Source organism: Oryzias melastigma, linkage group LG11 (genome assembly GCF_002922805.2).
Source record: "Oryzias melastigma strain HK-1 linkage group LG11, ASM292280v2, whole genome shotgun sequence".
Lineage (NCBI taxonomy): Eukaryota > Metazoa > Chordata > Actinopteri > Beloniformes > Adrianichthyidae > Oryzias > Oryzias melastigma.
In genome coordinates, this window is record NC_050522.1 from 2,235,380 (window position 1) to 2,253,373 (window position 17,994).

The following is a 17,994-nucleotide window of genomic DNA, read 5'->3' on the forward strand; positions in this document are numbered from 1 at the left end:
ACACATTTTGATTAATATTGCCTTCAAACAAAGAAAATTCCCAAAAAACAAAAGTATTTATGTGTTTAAGTTTTTCCTCCTAAAAAATGTTTTGGTAAGAGAAGAGTCAATCCTAAAAATATAATAATTGAAATAGTAAAAAGTGCTAGTTTAATAATTAGACACTGAACAAAGTCCTTTAAATTAAAGTACGGATTCAACATTTGTTGACATGAACAGTGAGATCAGATTCGCTGATTCGAGGAGTGTGAGGGCAGAACCCACTGCCCCACATTTAAGTTAAGTCCATTTGTTATATATATTTTTCTTTGTAAAATACTGGCACATAAAACCATTTTACTTTACACATCACATAACAAAATTAACTTAATGACCTGTGCACACATTTAGTTAATCTTGTTTGAGTAATTCTATTCTTTTGAGTTTTCTGAGGTCTGATGCTGTGGAAGGGGGAGGAGCTGAAAGAGTTCCTGATGTGACAGAGGGAGGAGCTACACAGTTCCTGATGATGTGGCACAAGCAGAGCTGGACCACTTCCTGGACACTCCCATTTGAGGATGGAGGGGAAACAAAGTTTATTCATTAGTTGGACTATTGTTTTCTTTTGTTAAAGCATGTTGAACTTGTTATAAAGTATAAGTTTAGTTTTGTTTGTTTAAAACTCTAAATTACTAGTAATTTATTTCTTTAGTTAGTATTTAGGTTTTGAATGTTTGTATTTGTGGTTCCCTCCCTATGGAGTCATTGGTCTGATCAGCCAGTATAAAACCTCCCTCATGTTTCCTGTCAGGGGGACAGTTTTGATTCAGTTAGTTTGAGCTTTTGTCCCCGATTCTCTAAGTTACATTTTGTTAAGTTGACCCCATTTTAATGCAGGCCCATGCCTTTTTGTGTTGGGTGAAATAAAACATCCTTTTTTGAAGATTTTTTGCCCTGTGGCTCAATCCTCACCAAGCGGCCTATGACAAGGTGCTTCATAAAAACATTTTCAATGACAGCAGACATAGAAACTTCATGAGGCCTACTGTGATGGTTGATGGTGTTGATGAGTCGGATTCCCACGTGCGCGTGGTTGTATGTGACCAGGACGATGTCAAACAGCTCCTCACTCTGCGGGTACAGCTCCCGCAGGCGGGTGTTGACGGCCTCCAGCGCCTGAGCGGATGCAGGGACGCTCAGTCAAGAAACGCACCCCACCCACACCCCCACACCGACCCTGCTGGGAGGGAGCTCACCTTGACGAATGGAAAAGCTGGTCCAGGTGCAAAGGGATCATTCTCGTGCTCGACCTGGTACCTCAGGTATTCCTCCACACCTTTCTGCTCAAACACCTTCTGTTCTTGCTCCGTCCGAAACAAGACGCGAGAAGAAACCGCGATCGTCACGGCGTTCTCCGGCTTTGGCTGCAAGGCAACAAAGACGAAGGCATCAAGAGCGAACATTTCCAACAGGTAGAGGCAAGCGCTCATGCTGAGGAAAAAGTTGTTTGGTAAGAAATGTTAGTATTTCAAAAGAATAAATTATTATGTCTGTTCAAACTAAATTTGTCTTAACAATAAATCAAATTCTCCTGATATTTTGCTGTGAATATTTCAGATTAAAAGGTCGGTTCAGGTTTAAAGTCAGATGAGAACATCTCTTTCCCGCCATCTCACTGATAGCTTGCTGCTAAGATTGGTTACTTGGATTCAACACATTGAACGTCTGGTTAGAGCACAAGCCCAGAGCATGATAGCCCCACCTCTGTGTTTCACCATGAGGTTTCCTCTACATCAGGATGGTCTGAATCAAATCCTAACCCCAACATTTCTGTGATCAAAATATCACTTCATGTATTATTCTCTGTCCAGAGAGTAAAATAAAGACTTTGAACAGAGTTCATGTGGTGCAGAAAAGCTTTTAAAGGATAGAGATTGTTCCAGGAATGTGTTTCTTTCTTAAGTTTCAACAAATACACAAATCTTGAATATGTTGTGTGTTTTTGAAACAGAATAATAAAACATATTTTTTTAAAAATAAAGAATACTTTTATTATTTATTTAAGAAAAATATCTGATGCTGAAGTTTTACATGATACAGTTTGAGTGAACTTTTGCCATAAATCTCAAAAAAGCTTTCTGCTGACCACAGGACATGACGGAGAGGTCAGAACAGCCTGAGGGTCAGAACTGAAGAATGTCCTCTCATGCTTTGTTGTCAAGGAAACAGAGACATCCTGTCCTGCAGGTTTTATGGATGCTGTGAAGATGTGGAACGCTGAATGAGCAGCATCAGTTCAGATGTTTACACAGCATTCGCATCAATGCACTATTTTCACTGGAGCCTCACTGAAGAACCACAGGACTTTTCCCTCTGCCAGTGACTGTAGACATGAGCTAATGACATCAAACTGAGCATCAGAAGAAAGCTGCTGAGTTGTTCTTGTTGCTGTTGGTACAAAACCGGATGAACAATGTTTCATGCTGTTAATTCAAAACTGTGACCCAACAATCCAAATGTGCAGCAAAATCTGGGAGCAGCAGGAAACAGCAAACAGGGGGAGGAGGGGGCGGTGCTCGTTAGTATATGAGTTCATCGATCCTCTGTTGCAGGGGTAGGGAACCCTGGTCCTCGAGAGCCACCTTCCTGCATGTTTTCCACTGGCATGTTCTTATTGGCTGGACACACCTGAACCAGGTAATTGTTTGAGTCCCTACTCATGACTGATTACCTAGTTCAGGTGTGTCCAGCCAATAAGAACATGCCAGAGCAGGGTATATTGGAAAACATGCAGGAAGGTGGCTCTCGAGGACCAGGCTTCCCTACCCCTGCTCTGTTGGTTTACGCTTCATTTTTAGATGAAGCTCAAGACATCTCCATACTAAAATCATGTGGGCAGTACGGGTGCTGTGTGTCTTCGGGTTGTCTGGGACTGTGGAGGATCATAGACAGGTGGGGGGAGCGCAGGTGTGTTCCCTTCAGGCTCGTACAGCCACATGAAAACAGAATATATCATCGTCGTGTATATGGTAAGTGTATCATGAAGTATTTGAAAGGATTATTTAAGTTACAGACACTTAAAAGGTATGGGTGATGACATCATAAGGTGTCCTTCCGTCACACTCCAGTCGTTAGTCAGGTGTGAGTACTGGCTCCTTACTGGATGTCTACAAAAACTACACCCTGAATGCCTAATTTCCTCATTTTTAACAGGCTGCAGCAAGGAGCGCACTTGTATCACTTGAACAGCACTAGCGGCTCCTTATACGGTCTGCAGGGTTTGAGAGAGGTTAAAAAAATAAAAATTCCTACAAAGCATCTGCATCTCTCCTACTTCACCCTTACTTACACTTATGTGTTATTTTAAAGAGCCCATACCATGAGAATTCTACTTTTTGAACTTTTACGAGTATTTTACTGTTTATTCTTCGCTATAAATAACCCCAAAGCATTATATTGATCTGTTCATGGATTTAGGAGTGATCATCTAAAAACCTGCACTGTCTGCAGCAGTGCAGGTTGCAAACGTGCTGACATCACAAGGTGAGCTAACACCCAGGCTAACACAAACATTTTCTCCACAAAACTAGCTTCACGAGCCCCCCACCCCCATACCCACCCCGGCTCGTGCACAGTCCTGCAGACACCGACTGTCTGTGTTGTGAGCCAGTGTAGCGATGGCTAAGAAACAATCATTCGATTCCATTTAGCATTCAAACTTTGTGAAGAAACTTCTGGCAAGTCTGCTCAGTATGTTGGGATGGATCCTGAACGTATCTGAGAATGGCTCAGACAGACCGGGATATTGGGAAAACGGCAGGAGAACGGGAGCAGACTACTTCCTGGTGGAGAAAGAGAGCAGACTATTTCCTGCTGGAAAATGCGAGTAATGAATTGAGAGCTGGTTTAATTAGTTTTTTTTTTTTTAGTGGGTGACACACTGACTACTCTAGAGAGATTGAGTACTTTTACTTCAGGGTATGAAAAGACTTCACAAAAATAACTGATATTTCATAAATACTTTGTTTTTTTTAGTGCACTGTTACCTAAATGTTCATATTAGGTTGATTGCTCTGATATTTATATCACTGGAAATGGCTGAAAGAGACCATTCCAACGGTATAAAGATCATTAAGATACCTCAAAGAATAAGAAAGTTATGGCACGTTAAGTGATCAAAAGTAGGGTATAATTTTACTCCTAAATAAACAGCAAAACAGTGACATTTCTGTGACCAGAAACAAAGATTAGAGTCTTTAAATTGTCGTAACTTTCTCATTATTTGTCCAATCCATGAAAGGAGGGTATTGTTGGAAAGCTAATCAAGCGAACTACAAGAATTAAGTCATAAATTTAGTAATAAATCAATATTAATGTAAATATTATCAAATAAGCATACAGAAATCTGCTCCTGTATGCCTGTACACATCGCTTGCAGCCAATCAGCTTGCTAGATTCGGTCACGTGACCTCTCGTTCCAGCATTCAATTCTTCGACACTAGTGAATTAAAAAAACAGTATCTATCTCCTAATTGTTTTTTCTCATGAAAATTACAGGAGATGTAGAATAAATTAACAGTAATCGAATAGTGGAAAAATTAGACGACAACTAACTCTTTTTTTTTTTTTTAAGCTGAAGGGTGGTTTTGTGAACTGCAATTTTCGGCCGGAAAATTTCCTAGTTTGTACTGCACGGATTAAAAAAAATTCCAGAAGCAGGTTGAAGAAAAAATTCTGGACTATGATATAAGTAGATGTGCTCGTATGTAAACTATCCACCGATTTAGTTACGCTCGTTCTAAGGAGAGAACGCTGCACCCTCGCGCGCAGGCCGAACAGCAGCTCTGGCAGAAAGTTCCGGCGCCGAAGCTGCATTTACGCGCGTGCCTACATTAGCCCGCATTTCATTTCTACTCAATCAATTTCAATGTACACAAATAATTTAAGTTTCATACTATTACTATTAAATTTAAGCACAATCTACAAAATCGAAGTAGAATGAACTTACAATTGAACGTAACATCATGGACGTAACTTTAAGGTTAAGGGTGATTGAATGTTTAAGTTTTTGTCTCAAAATTCCGCTGCATTCAAGTACTGTTGGAAGGTTTAGAGTTTCCGAAGTCATTTTTCAATTTGGTAGATGCTACAAAGAAGACTTTTTATATTTTCATACTAAAAGGATTTTAAAATACACGGCTAACTGTTACCTTTGATATTAAATGTTGTTTAACTACGCAGAAACACTTTTTAAGCTTTATATCAGAGGTTTCACCCCATACTGGATATTGTATTCTACTAGTACACTCTGCAGTACCTAAAATCATAAAAATATTAACTTGATATCATGGTTCATGCAAATAAATAAATAACCTATTTTGCTCTTCATGGGCAGACTTTTGATGTAGCTAATCCGTGTTTGAGTGTGTTTTTTTTTTTTTTCTCAGTCTGTCATTTAACCGATTATTCTGATAGCACCTGAACGCAGCATAGGGCACCTGCCTGAGGACCGTTGCAGCACGTCACATTTCCTTCAAATTTTCAACCCTTCGATGCTGTTTTGCCCGCCATTTATTTGGAGTACAGGAGATGAGAAACGGAGGGAGACAGGACGACTGAGGCTGGTGAGTGTGCGACTACGTTTACTCTGTGGAAGCTTGTTAAAAGTTAGCTCTCATTCCAGAGTTTTTACAGCAGTGGGGAAAAAAACGTGTTCATTAGCTAAACTCGGGTGGTAATGTTTAGACACATTTAGCTAGAATTTTAACATATAGCATTTTAACGGACATTTTCTCTTCGAAGACACATAGAAAATTAGCCGTCTGCACCGGCGGCTGCCCCGCCAGACGACGACGACATGGGCCTCGAGTGAAGAACTAGAGACAAAAAAAGACAGAACGACTGAATCTGGTGAGCGACCGACCGCGGTTTTCTCTGTCCTAAGTTTGACCTAAAGTTTGCATTGACTGTTAAAGCAGTGGGGAAAAATATTTTCATTAGCATTTTCATTTGCCCTTTTTGAGTCTTTACAAAAAGGGGTCAACACTGTCTGACCCAAATCGTGTTGAGTGTTATAAATGTCTTTCTTTTGACCACGAACCTATACATTATATTTTCGGGTGTTTTACGGGTTCACCCGAATGATGGGGAAACATCTCAAAGACTTCTTTGAGGCACTTGACCGTTTTTCACCAAACTTGATGGACCTCTTCAGGAAGAAAAGGGGCCTCAGTGGACAACTTTTAACTGACCTTTTACGTCAGACAAAGGTAGGCTGACTTGTCAACCTGAAATGTCTTGGCTCTCTATCATTCCCCCTTTTACCAATTAATGAACTAATCTAAGGAAAAACAATGAATAAACTTATATGTAACTTTACTAAAAAACAAACAAAACAAAACTGACAAATAGTTCCTACATCTTCTGCCGTTCTATCCATCTCTCTCTACTGTCCAGGAAGTTTGTAATACAATAATTAAATTGTGCCGTTTTTTTTCTGGTTTCTATTTAACCATATACAGTAAGAATGTACTTAACTATGTGTATATGATCTTCCAGACCACTGAGCCAGACATCAGGTGCCTTTGTCTTCGGGGACTGCCAGTCGTCTTGGGGGATGACCTGCATTCTTCAAAAGCTGCTTTAAGTAACTGAGTTTGTTTTTAATATCTGCATTATTGATTCACAACACAACCACCTGATATGAATTTTCTATTAAATAATAATTACTACTAATTACAAACAAATTAACTTTTCCAAAATATTGAACTTTCCCATTTGGCTTTATTTCCATGAAACTGTCATTAACTAGTGTGGGAAACATAAATTCATAAGTTAAATATATTCTTACTTTTTGACACAAATCTTAAAGGAAACAAATCATGAAAATCCACTATTTCTCTCTTTAAAGGGAACTTCGGCTATATTGATATGTTGGCTCGAAATGGTTTACTTTGCTGTTTGAAACATAATGATAAGCTTAAAATGAATAATTTTCGGTTTTATGATTTTTATCAAAACTTGATTCACATGTAGGTTGCCATTGATGAAAGACTCCATAATTAGGAACAAGCTTTCTTTGAATGACAAATGGACTCAAAAGCGGTTAATAATAAAAACAAAACAACACCTGACTTACTCCAATTCCCTGGAGTGGACTTTATTGTAAGTATGAGCCACAAGATCTCTTTATGGGACTTAATAAGGACTAACTGGTTTTATGTTAGCTTAACATGTTTTATACCTGATTTACTATAACGCATAAGCATCAGTTGCATACATCTAATGCTAAACACTTTAATTTATTTACTGTGTAACCTCAAAGTTATATTATGGAAGGAAGTTGGTATAATAAGCTATTCTTCCATCATAAGCAGGAGAGAATAATAAGGCTCAAACAGTTACTAAGCAAGTCTATGTAAATTACCTTCGTTTGCTTTTATTTCGCTTTCAGCCTACAATTTAGTTTGATTGTACAAGGACTGTGAGCTCATATAATTTTGGGCCATGATCTGTCTACATAAAACAAGTTAGTCCTTATGAGGTCCCATAAAGAAATCTTTCGACTCGTACTTACAGAGAAGTCCACACACAGAACAAGGAATTAGAGTAAGCCTGTTAGCACTCTGTTTTTACTATTACCAGTCAATGAGCAGGTACCATTCTGAGGCCCTCATGATCAACTTTCACACATAATATAAAAATGAACAGTCAAAAACGAGTCTAATGCAAAAGAATAAAACAAAGAAAAAAATCTTTGAGTTATAATAGTGGTGACATTAACATTTAAAATAAAAACGTCTGTTTAATTTGATCAATATTTATTACATTATTGTTTATGATGAAGTGAATGTTTTTTTTTAGTTTTGCTGTTTTTTATTTTTATGTTGGAATGAAAATATCGTGTGTGTGTGTGTGTGTGTATATATATATTTTTATTTCTTGAAAAGTACTTGAATAGTTCTATCTCAAATCTGATTTAAATCAGTCAATACAGCATATTGACATTGCATTGTCTTCTCTGTTTCTTTTTCTGTTAGGATGCAACTGACAAGGACTTGTACAGTGAAACTCCAGTGGGAATCCTCTGCAGTGACAAACATCCTCCACTCAACCCATCCAGAGTGAGCATCATCTTGGCCAACCTACCGCTGGCTTTCTGTGTCCTTTTTGGACTGATCAATGCGTTGCACTTGGATTACCCCAAGTGCATGAAAAGCACCTTCCACTTTATTCATTTGGTCAGGCTCAACTTTGGCAGAGGTGGGTGGAAACCCAAATTCAATCTTTGAAGAAGTAAGTGTGTGTTTAAAACAGGGGTCTTAACCCATTGCTCTGGATGGGAGTGTTTGGTTATTTGTAATGTTGCACTTTAAAAATACCATTACTGTTGGCACTGTTCGATATGCAAGTTTTATTTATGCATTGCCACTGATTTTCCAATTTGATTTCATGCTGATTGTGTATGATTAATGTTTTTAGCATGAATGTAGTTTAATTCCCATTGCTACCTATGTTGCATAGCATTGTTGATGTTGTAGTTTAATGCTATACTGATTCAGAACAGTATTATTATTATTATTATTATGTTTTTATTACAAACATTTTTTATTGACCAGATAAAGACAAGTTTAAAAAACATGTTAACAAGACAAATTTCTGTGTATGGAGACAAATAAATAATCAAGAATGTACTCGTCTGATTTTGCATTTTATTTCCTTAATTTAATAGCAGTCTTGGGCAAAGGGGTTTTTAAGGCAAACCAACTTGGAGGTTAGTGTATTCAGCTTCAAGTTATAAGTGAAATAAATATGTAAAGAAATTGATCTTACTAATAATGGTAAGTTTAATCATCTTGAAGGTTAGTGCACTTAACTTAAAATTAACAGTAGAATAAAATGGCAATGCAGTTAATATTACTAAATATTTTAAGTTTAATCAACCTGGAAGTTTGTGCACTTAACTTAAAATTAACAGCAGAATGAAGTGGCAGAGCAATTAATGTTACTAATTATTTTAGTAAACTCTACTTATCTGGGTTTACAGTGTGTTAGTCCAAAGGTAATATATGATCATTTATATGGATATAGTTTACTCTAAAAGACTTAAGAAAATCATGGCATGGCCCCTTTAAGTGTTCACTACGACCTGTCAACCGCAGCATGCCCGTAGGAAAAAATGTGCCGAACATTTTCACTCGACAGGACCACCAAGCCTTCTACAATGTTGATATTTCCTACAGACCACCTGAATCCCCTGTACAGGTTTCTTTTTTCACCAAAGACAAAGACAGTATTGATCCACCTGTAAGGGGAGTTGTAAATCAATTGTGTTGATGCTTTAACTGTTATGGAACAATTTATAGTTCACACTGCAAATTTGTATGCAAGTTACTTCCAAACCAATCACAGGTCGCTTGTGACAAATGACTCCTGGATTACTTTTTATTTTTTAACATTTTTTTCAGAAGTAAAACATTTGAAGAAACAGATGCATCATAAAGTTTCTCACATTCACCTGCAGGGTGATGTGGTTTAAAGTCCCACCCCAATCACCTTCTGTTCTGTTTTCAAAGCGTTTCCAGTGGTCTTTTCATTATGGTTATGCTGTATTTAGACAAAATCGAAACATCTGTGTCATGTTTAAGGACATAGTTTCTGCAGAGCAACAGTTGGTTTCAGAAATTTCCCACTGACTGTAATGTTAGAGACAGACTTAACACCTAAATAGAGTATGTGGAGCATCCTCTGATCATTAAAATCATTACTGTTCATCGGCTGGCGTATGGACCAACAAACTTAAGTGCTTATGGCTCTGCCCCTCGGCTTACCTTGATGACAAAGTTGAGTGCAGTGTTCTCTCACTACATTGTGATTCGTAGTGGTCTCATTGAATTTTTATTTGAAAATTGAAGCTTTGAACTTTGAGATTTTAAGAAGAGATAAAAGTGTGAAAATGTTTATGTCACTCAGAAAACTGCATAAAGTGTGTAGAGAGTTTTACAGCTTTACTTGATGAACTTCAACTATTGCGAGATACTGTTAGAATGTAACTCCCACGATAAACAAAGAAACGCTGTAAACTGATCTGTGTGGTCCCACCCCCTCCAGCTTTAAAATCCTCTTCAGACTCACAAAAGTACTCCAAAAAAACTGCTTTGGGGTGATGTGTCCTCATGCATTCAGGCTTCCTTTGCGGTCAGGCAGGAAATCTATGTATCGAGACATCTGCCTGCTGGGTTCTGGTAATAATGGCTGTACATTTGTAAATAGGCCACAGGCTGGAAAAAGCTCAGAGCCATTGTTTCTGTATTTAGCCATGTTCCATCTAAACACTTACCTGCTCAGAAACTCACATGACTCTATGGCCTCATCTAACTTATACTAAAGCTTGGCTTCGGTCAAACTTTTTGAATTATTATGACTGAAAAAAGTGCACTGACAAAACACTTTCTACTTCATTTGGACACATTTAAAAAGTTCACATTTAGATTTATTTTTTGCTGTTTTCCAGTAGTAAAAACATGAAAGCCTTCCTGGATACACGGGTCTATAAAACATGCTTAGTACTGCATGTGCTACAGTTTTTCTGTTTCTTTGTTGCCAGCATAAATCCAAACAACCATTAAGGCACTAAAGGTTGTCCAGGCTTTATTCAGACATAGATACAGTGTTAATGATGTGCATGCAACCAAATCTGTGAATGTCCCTGAGGCACACCCGGGCAGAAAAACAAAGTTTAATGTTAGATATTCCTGCTGAGGTTTGCTAAAGACTCCATTATTTACCTAAAAGAATATATTGGTCATTTTTATGATGCTTGCTCTCCTTATAACACATTGAATGAGAAAAAACTGAATGAATTATTTTTGCTTTAAAGCCTGAAAAACACTGATTGGTTTCGATTTCAAGGGTGCTGTGACATCACAAACCAAGATAAGAGTTGAAAAAAGAAGCCCCTTCTCCTTTAATCTCCACACAGGTTGACATTATGGTGTTTACTGGATCTCTGGAGTCATCAAAACCATCGCAAAGGTTTGGAAGGATGACTCTACGCTGCTATAATCAGAAGGGTATGTTTGTAATGGTTTAATTAGCCAAAACAGCTAGCATGTAGCTGAAATATTACCTAAACTCTAAAATAGTTATAAATGCCAAAATAGTCCAGGAAGCTAGCAGAATGCCATTTTTTATTTTAAAACCGTAACTTTTTAACATAATTTTGAATAATAAAAATGCAGGAATATTATTCCAGAATAAATCAACTTAAACCTTAGATAACTTTCAATATTTTACTCTCCATAAAAATATATTTTGTCAAAACTATACAAGTTAGAAATAAGCACAAGACAACATCGGGCCATTAATAACAATAAAATAAAATGATCTTGAGGGCCGGATAGAATTACCCAGAGGGCCAGATCCGGCCCCCGGGCCTTGACTTTAAGTTCTTCAAAGTAAAAAAGAAACTGTCCTTTTGTCAATTTTGCTTCATGTATTTCTGTAGGATGGAAACAGACCATCAGAAGTTGTATCTCTACTCTTGCAGTAGCCGTATCATTCTTTGAGTAGCAGCGATCATAAAAAAGAGCCTAAATGTCAGATAAAAAACTGCAATATTGAATTCCTGCTTTGAAAACAAACAGTCCCTCATGGAACAGCCAAGGATCCTCACAGTCGTGTTCAGAAAAGCTCCGGTCCAGAGCTGTAAAGGTCTGCACCTATTTTTAAAACCAAAGCTGATAGCAGTTTAAATCACACCCAGCAGTTGTCATCTTCTCTTAAAAAAACAGCAGTTTTTATGCAACATTTAGGACAGTGCATAATCTGTTCACTCATATCAGAAACACAGAGATTAAAGAGCCACAGCTGTTGCTTCTTCATCTCCGTCCAGCCTGCAGCAGCCAGAGCGGCATGAGTCAGCAGAAGGCGTGCGGCGAGGCGTCAGGTCGGGCCGTGGTTAGTGAGGTTTGTGATCATGCAGGGAGGACAGCACTGATGGTGGCTCAATACTCTTGTCGTGACGGGACATACTTACAAAGAACACGCCTCCCTCCACCTTCCGGGCCCGTCTGCCTGTCACCTTAGCACAATGACAGTTTTGTTTCACTCACAGTAGACAGTTTTGCACATGGTTTAACATCCGCTCAGAGCCTCTGAGACATCAGTATAGATTCCTATGAAGCTACAGACACTGATAGATGAGGGACCTTTTCTCAAAGATGTCTAAAAACAGGCGAAATTGTCTTTACAGAGGAGAACACAGTGCTCTTGGTTAATTGCAGAAATTTGTACCAGACCTTTGGTGAAGCGTGTGCGTTCGAGTCAGTTTACTCTATGAATAACATGTCACACAGTCTGGACGCCGGCCCAGAGCCTGAGATATGATACTGTATGTGTTAACTGCCTGTCCTCTCTGAGGGCTCCGACCCGCTGGGTTGGCTCCCACCATGAGACTTCTCTGCTCCGGCGCTCACAGGACCTTCAAGCTCACTGTCACTGGTTATAAGGGGCTGATAATCATAATGGGTAAGATGAGCTGCTTTAATTCAGGGCAGAAATCAACCTGTGAGACTTACCTTCTGTCTGCAGGGACATGGGAAGGAAATAAGGGAAGAGGAGGTGGGAGAGATGAAGAGGAGAGAGTGAGTAGAGAGTGGAGGGAGGGCCTGTGGATATTTATAGAAAAGGTAAAGGCCAATGGGGATGTCTGAAGCTTGGCAGAAAGGGTAACCCTAACCCAGACCCGTGTTCCTCTGTGGAACCAGGGAATGACAGCGAGGACAACAAAACATCCTGTTAGCCATTTATGTTTGCAACTTCCTGTTCACAGCCTGGATGATTGAGAAGCAGCAGTTAGAGGCCTTCTCCTTCTATGATAGGATGTGGATAAATCAGACACTGGAACTCAAGATTCAAGTGGATGCTTGCTTTTCAATGTTCAAGTTTATATTCAAATAACCTGTTTTCATTCATCTGATCGGCTTCCAGCTGCATCAGTTTGTTCAGTATGAAACATGTCTGCCAGCCGCTCGTCCAGCAGGAGTTCAGACAGACTCTGATGTCATTCATTATCGTTTTTAGATTCTTTCTTAAAAAGTTCATTAGCATGTCCTTTTTAACACTAACTATTGCCAAAAACAACAGCTTTTACTGTTACACTGTAAGTTCCCTCACTCCTGATTCAGCATCAATTCAAACCACACTCTTGGTCTTTGCCGGATAAACTGCTTCTTTTTATGATGGTCATTTTGATTTCACTGTCCCAGAACTTCTGCAGCATCTTGCTGACATCCACAGAATTCTGTTTCAGGTGCTCTCTGAAGAAGTTTGACCTGCATCACCTCAAACGGGCTATTTCAAACTGAACACAGATCGCCACTTTATGCTTGACCTGTAAGACTTTTTTTGGTCAATTAAGTCTGTTATAAAAACTATTTTTGGCTTTGGTGAAACTGCAAAGAGAAAAGCGGTTCTTTGGTTTCGGTTAATAGGGCTGTGGATCACTGCTTAGGTGGCGATCCGATTTGATTCACGAATCAAGCTCAACAATTCACAAATCGAACCACGATTCTTACTTTTTAATATAATGTTTATTGCTATGTATATTTACTGGATGGATGAAAATTGAAATTATTTGTATTTTATCAACATTTATACATTTATTTAGAACAGGAGATCAAAATGAAGAAAACTGATCTGATTAAAAAACACAAAGATTCAGATAAAAATAAATTTTGTTTGTCATTTTAAACTTTTTTTTTTTTTTCAATCTTCTGTTTTAGCAGTAAAACATAAAAAGGATAAAAATCCCTGCTGTTTTGGATCATCTAACAGCAAAACCTGAAAATGTTCTCCACAGTTTTCTATCCTCAAAGTTCTTCAATATTTTACGTTCTAAGCATCACATATTGCTGCAGGGCTCCTATGAAAAGTTTTTTTTTTTTTTTGCAGCAGAATCATCTGATTCACGTTTCAGCAGCGCGAGGCTGTTTCTTCAGAATAAGATGAAGTTTCGGTAATTGTGTCAAATGTTAAAGAGTTACCATAACCAAACGAATGTAAACACTGAAGCTAAAGCTCCGATGTTAAAGCTAATTCATTGTTTCAGAAGTTATGCCTGTGAACGGAACTTCAGTCTCAGTTTTTGAACGGAAAAAAAGCACTCGCTAGTTTTACTTTGAAAACCGCAAGCTTCACCGTCACGAAGATGTTTACTTCCGTTGGCAGTACCGCGGCTCTTTCGGTTTGTTTTAGTTTGTAAACTTAAAATCCTACATTAATCTGCATGTCAGAGCAAAAATACATCGTCCCCAGATGTTATTATGATCATATTTCACTACAATTTCCTACATTTATAAGGATCACGAATTAGGGATTGTAGAAAGCAGAACTCCCAGTTCTCTTTCTGGTGGGTCCGGAGAAAGGAACGCTGTTCAGATGAGGGTGATATCCAGACAAACCCCGTTTGTACGTTTCACCTTTGCCGCGGCAGGATTAGATTCTGCACAACTCTGTGCTTCAAAATCCTGTTGTCCGGAAGCAACAGGCTGGTTTTATTGACAGATGACATAAGCATTACAGGCATTTGCATATCCAATCATATTTCAGGCGGAATTTCCTGTGTACTTAGAAGGTAATAGCAAGATGGGTTCACACGTTTCTTATCTGTCCAGCTCCTACATCCTTCTGCAGGGTAGTGACCTTGGTTCTCACGGGATAGTGAACCGCTTTGAATCTCAGCTAATAATATATGAACATCAGGAGAAACACAGAATCTGTTCTGCAATATGAAAATCAGGAGAATGCACAATATTTTCTACACGATCTTGGATGTCGTGAATATCCATACTCGAATTTTCGGGAGCGAATCGGGAGTACCCCAGCACCCGGATACTCGTTACAGCCCTAGTTCCTAATCGGTACCGATTTCGGTACTTCAGTAATAAAAAATAATTCCAACATCTTCACAAATCAACAGATTTTTATTCCTAAGTTGTCTCATATTGACGCATGGAAGACCTCATCAAAAACTGACGTTTTGGGTGTCGTCGTTTTTTTCAAGTGCTGGCTGTTCATATTAAGGCCATGTACACACGTAGGCAGGTATTTCTACAAACGCATATCTGCTGACCTCCGTTTTATAAAAAGTGTTGCGTCCACACATGACTGTTTTAAAAATAATTCCATCCACACGTCCCCGCATACTTGCGCTCTTGGATACGGTTATGAGCTTGCCAGAACAGTAGTTGACAGTGTTTCCATTAACTCTGAAATTTAGCAAATTGGAATTTCCATAATAAATTCTCCTAATGGAAACACCACAATTTCAAAAAAATTCGCATTTAAAAAAAAAAAAAAATGTTTTTGGGTTTAGAGGAGGTGGTATTTGGGTATTTGGAAACACTTTTTTCAAAACAGATGCACCTCTTTGTATGAAGTGTCTGTCCTAAGTGCAGCGGGCGGCAGGAGAGATCCAACAGCTTCACAGCTCATTATAAGTTGAGTGTCATACGGAATCGTGCAGCTCCTCCATAATAAAATCACCAAGATTTCCTCACGGCTTCATCTGCAGCTGCACTTCTGCAGCTTGGAGTCTGAAGATGCTGAAGTCTCGTTTGAGGAAAAGCGTGAGTGCAGGGACAGAAACTTAAATGGATCTCGTCGTGTTTTTAAACAGAAAAAGGTCCAGCAGCTTACTTGCTGGAATGGTTATTTTTTTAAAAACCACTGAACAGGTTTCTCACCTGAGACTGTCAATAGACTCTGAGCGGCACACGCTCTCCAGACAGAGTTGTGACGTCACCGCAATGCTCCTTTTTTAGTGAGTCAAATAAAAATAAAAACTTGTTCTCATTCATCGTCGTGTTTTTAATGACTTATCGCGTGAGTTGGTTTGTGCTTTATCGTAAAATGATGATTTAATGGAAACAGTGTCATTTCGAAACATTGTTTTTTTTTTTTTAAATTACTAGAATTTCGATAAAGTATTGCGCAAATGTGTAATGGAAACGCAGCTAGTACTGACGTGTATGCATGAATTGTCGCAAAAAGTGACGTTTAAAAACGTAAATCACCGGTTATTCATGTCCAGACGCAGACGCAGAACTTGAGTTTTCCAAAATCTTCACTTTGGCTGGAGTTTTCCAAATGCACCGTTTTGAGTAACGTAAATCTTCAGTTTTGTGTGGATGATAGGCCAAAACGTATAAAAATATATTCGTTTTAGCAGATACTCGCCTACGTGTGGACACGGCCTAAATCAGAGCTCCTCAACCTCTCAGCTGCAAAGCGGTGGCCCACCCCTCTGCACCGTGCGGCGAATTCGCTGCTTTGCTCGCTGCCAGACAAATGTGATCCTGAGTTAGACATCGCGGCTGCGTGTGCATGTCTGCGTATGTCATACTTACAATGAATGGAAGACACGGACATCAGGTTTATTTATTGTGAGTTCTACAAAAATCTACAAAAAAAGAAAAACTGAAATCTTTCAAAGACTTTCTCGTTACCGGGCTTGGATCTCACTCAGGGGTGTGTCTGGATGACAGGCGCTTCCACTGTTTCTGTGTCTCTGTGACACAGTTTGAAGGCTCCTCATTGACCCGAGAGGGGAAAAATGAAGGGACCTATTTTATTATTGTCTTGATGAAAATAAAAGAAACATCACATTTCGGGAGACCTGAGCAGGCTGCCCACGCTCCCCGCAGCGGCTGTCTGTCTGCCGGCGTACTGAACGAGCGAGCTCCGTTGAAGACCAGGAGGCTGGCTGTCGCCAGAGAACCACCGCGCTGCAACAGGACAAAACGCTCCTATTGGATTAGTATATTAACCGCTGATTGGGTCACTGAAAACATCACATGCCCAAAGCTGAGTTTCTGATTGGCTGATGCGACGCAGGGACCTATTAAACTTCTGTGACCTGCTGTAAAATGGTGCCAGGCATTCCATCGCTGCGCGCTCTCGTGTTCGCCCCGTCAGCGGTCTTAAACAAGCCCGCCCACTATCACAGGAGAGACAGAAGGATTGTCTAGAACTTCAAAGTACTGAACAGAGTAGAAGTGATTCACATGTCCTAAGACAAATAGACCTTCAATGAAACTAAGAACCGAAATGAGGAACCGTTTGCAGCAGCTTCTTTCGGTTTCGATAGAACCGCGTAAATCATAACGATTCCTACTTGGAACTGAATTTTGGCGCCCGACCCTAATGTTGGTTCTGCAACTAGAAGCTGCAGGAGTGAAGCTTCAGAGATACTCATTGGTGTTCAGTCTGTTTTCACATATGCTTCCTGGGATTTTCTCTGGATTTTTGTAAAGCTTATGTACACAAAAGAAGGTTATTTTACAAATTTATAAGAGGTTTGACTTCAAGCAACGTTTATAACCAGGTGTTTCTCTTTTGTGATAAAGGAGTTTGACTTTTTGCATTTTTTTTTTTGCATTGTATTGTTGCAGCTCCGAGGCCCAGTGGAGAGTGTCCACCTGAGGTCCAACTACATGGTCAGGTCAAACCAAAAACTATAAATGTGACCTGATACCTCCCTCAGAGCCAGTGTCAACGTTTTGATCGAGGGGGTCCACCATGTGGCTCGGACAGAAGCTAAATGTAAAGAAGTGACTACATTAAATGGTATCATCCCTTTTTCTGGTCATCCCCTGCTCTGGTTCAGTCAGGATTTCTGTTTCATAATATGCACATGCATAAGTACGACTAACACTTTAAACATAGTATCTGATTTATCAGCTACAGAACCTTTAGAATCAGCAGATAAATAATCTATGTACAAATCCATGTGTTTCTAAATGAAGAATGCAACATTCCAATGAACTGCACAAAAATTAGCATTGCATGATGATGCTGTGGTTATCATTGTTGCCTCATGGCAAGAAGAAGAAGTCTGAATCTTTTCTGGGTCTTTTCTGTCTACACCAGGGGTCTCAAACTCAAATCAACCGGGGGCCACTGGAGGCAGAATCTAGGTGAGGCTGGGCCGCATCAGCATTTTCTCAAGAAAAT

General features: G+C 39.3%; 1 protein-coding gene and 2 long non-coding RNA genes across 4 annotated transcripts in view; 2 read left to right on the forward strand and 1 right to left on the reverse strand.

Annotated features, from left to right (window-relative positions):
• Positions 1-17,994, reverse strand: part of nt5c1aa (5'-nucleotidase, cytosolic IAa) — a gene marked incomplete at its 3' end in the record, with an annotated part of 34,169 nt that overhangs the window by 8,376 nt on the left and 7,799 nt on the right. Inside the window, 3 exon segments of the mRNA XM_024257942.2 lie at positions 1,026-1,155; positions 1,236-1,403; positions 12,017-12,061. Of these exon segments, the coding sequence (XP_024113710.1) occupies positions 1,026-1,155; positions 1,236-1,403; positions 12,017-12,061 (343 nt within the window).
• On the forward strand, positions 5,009-8,672 carry LOC112136323. 2 transcript variants are annotated; one of them, XR_002917327.2, is made up of 4 exons: positions 5,010-5,603; positions 5,782-6,248; positions 6,538-6,625; positions 8,019-8,672. It is a non-coding gene; the product is annotated as an uncharacterized LOC112136323 (long non-coding RNA). The 2 variants fall into 2 exon arrangements; XR_002917326.2 differs by having other exon boundaries at positions 5,009-5,603; positions 5,782-6,625.
• On the forward strand, positions 11,367-17,620 carry LOC112136324. Its single transcript, XR_002917328.2, has 3 exons — positions 11,367-12,507; positions 12,571-12,623; positions 17,433-17,620. It is a non-coding gene; the product is annotated as an uncharacterized LOC112136324 (long non-coding RNA).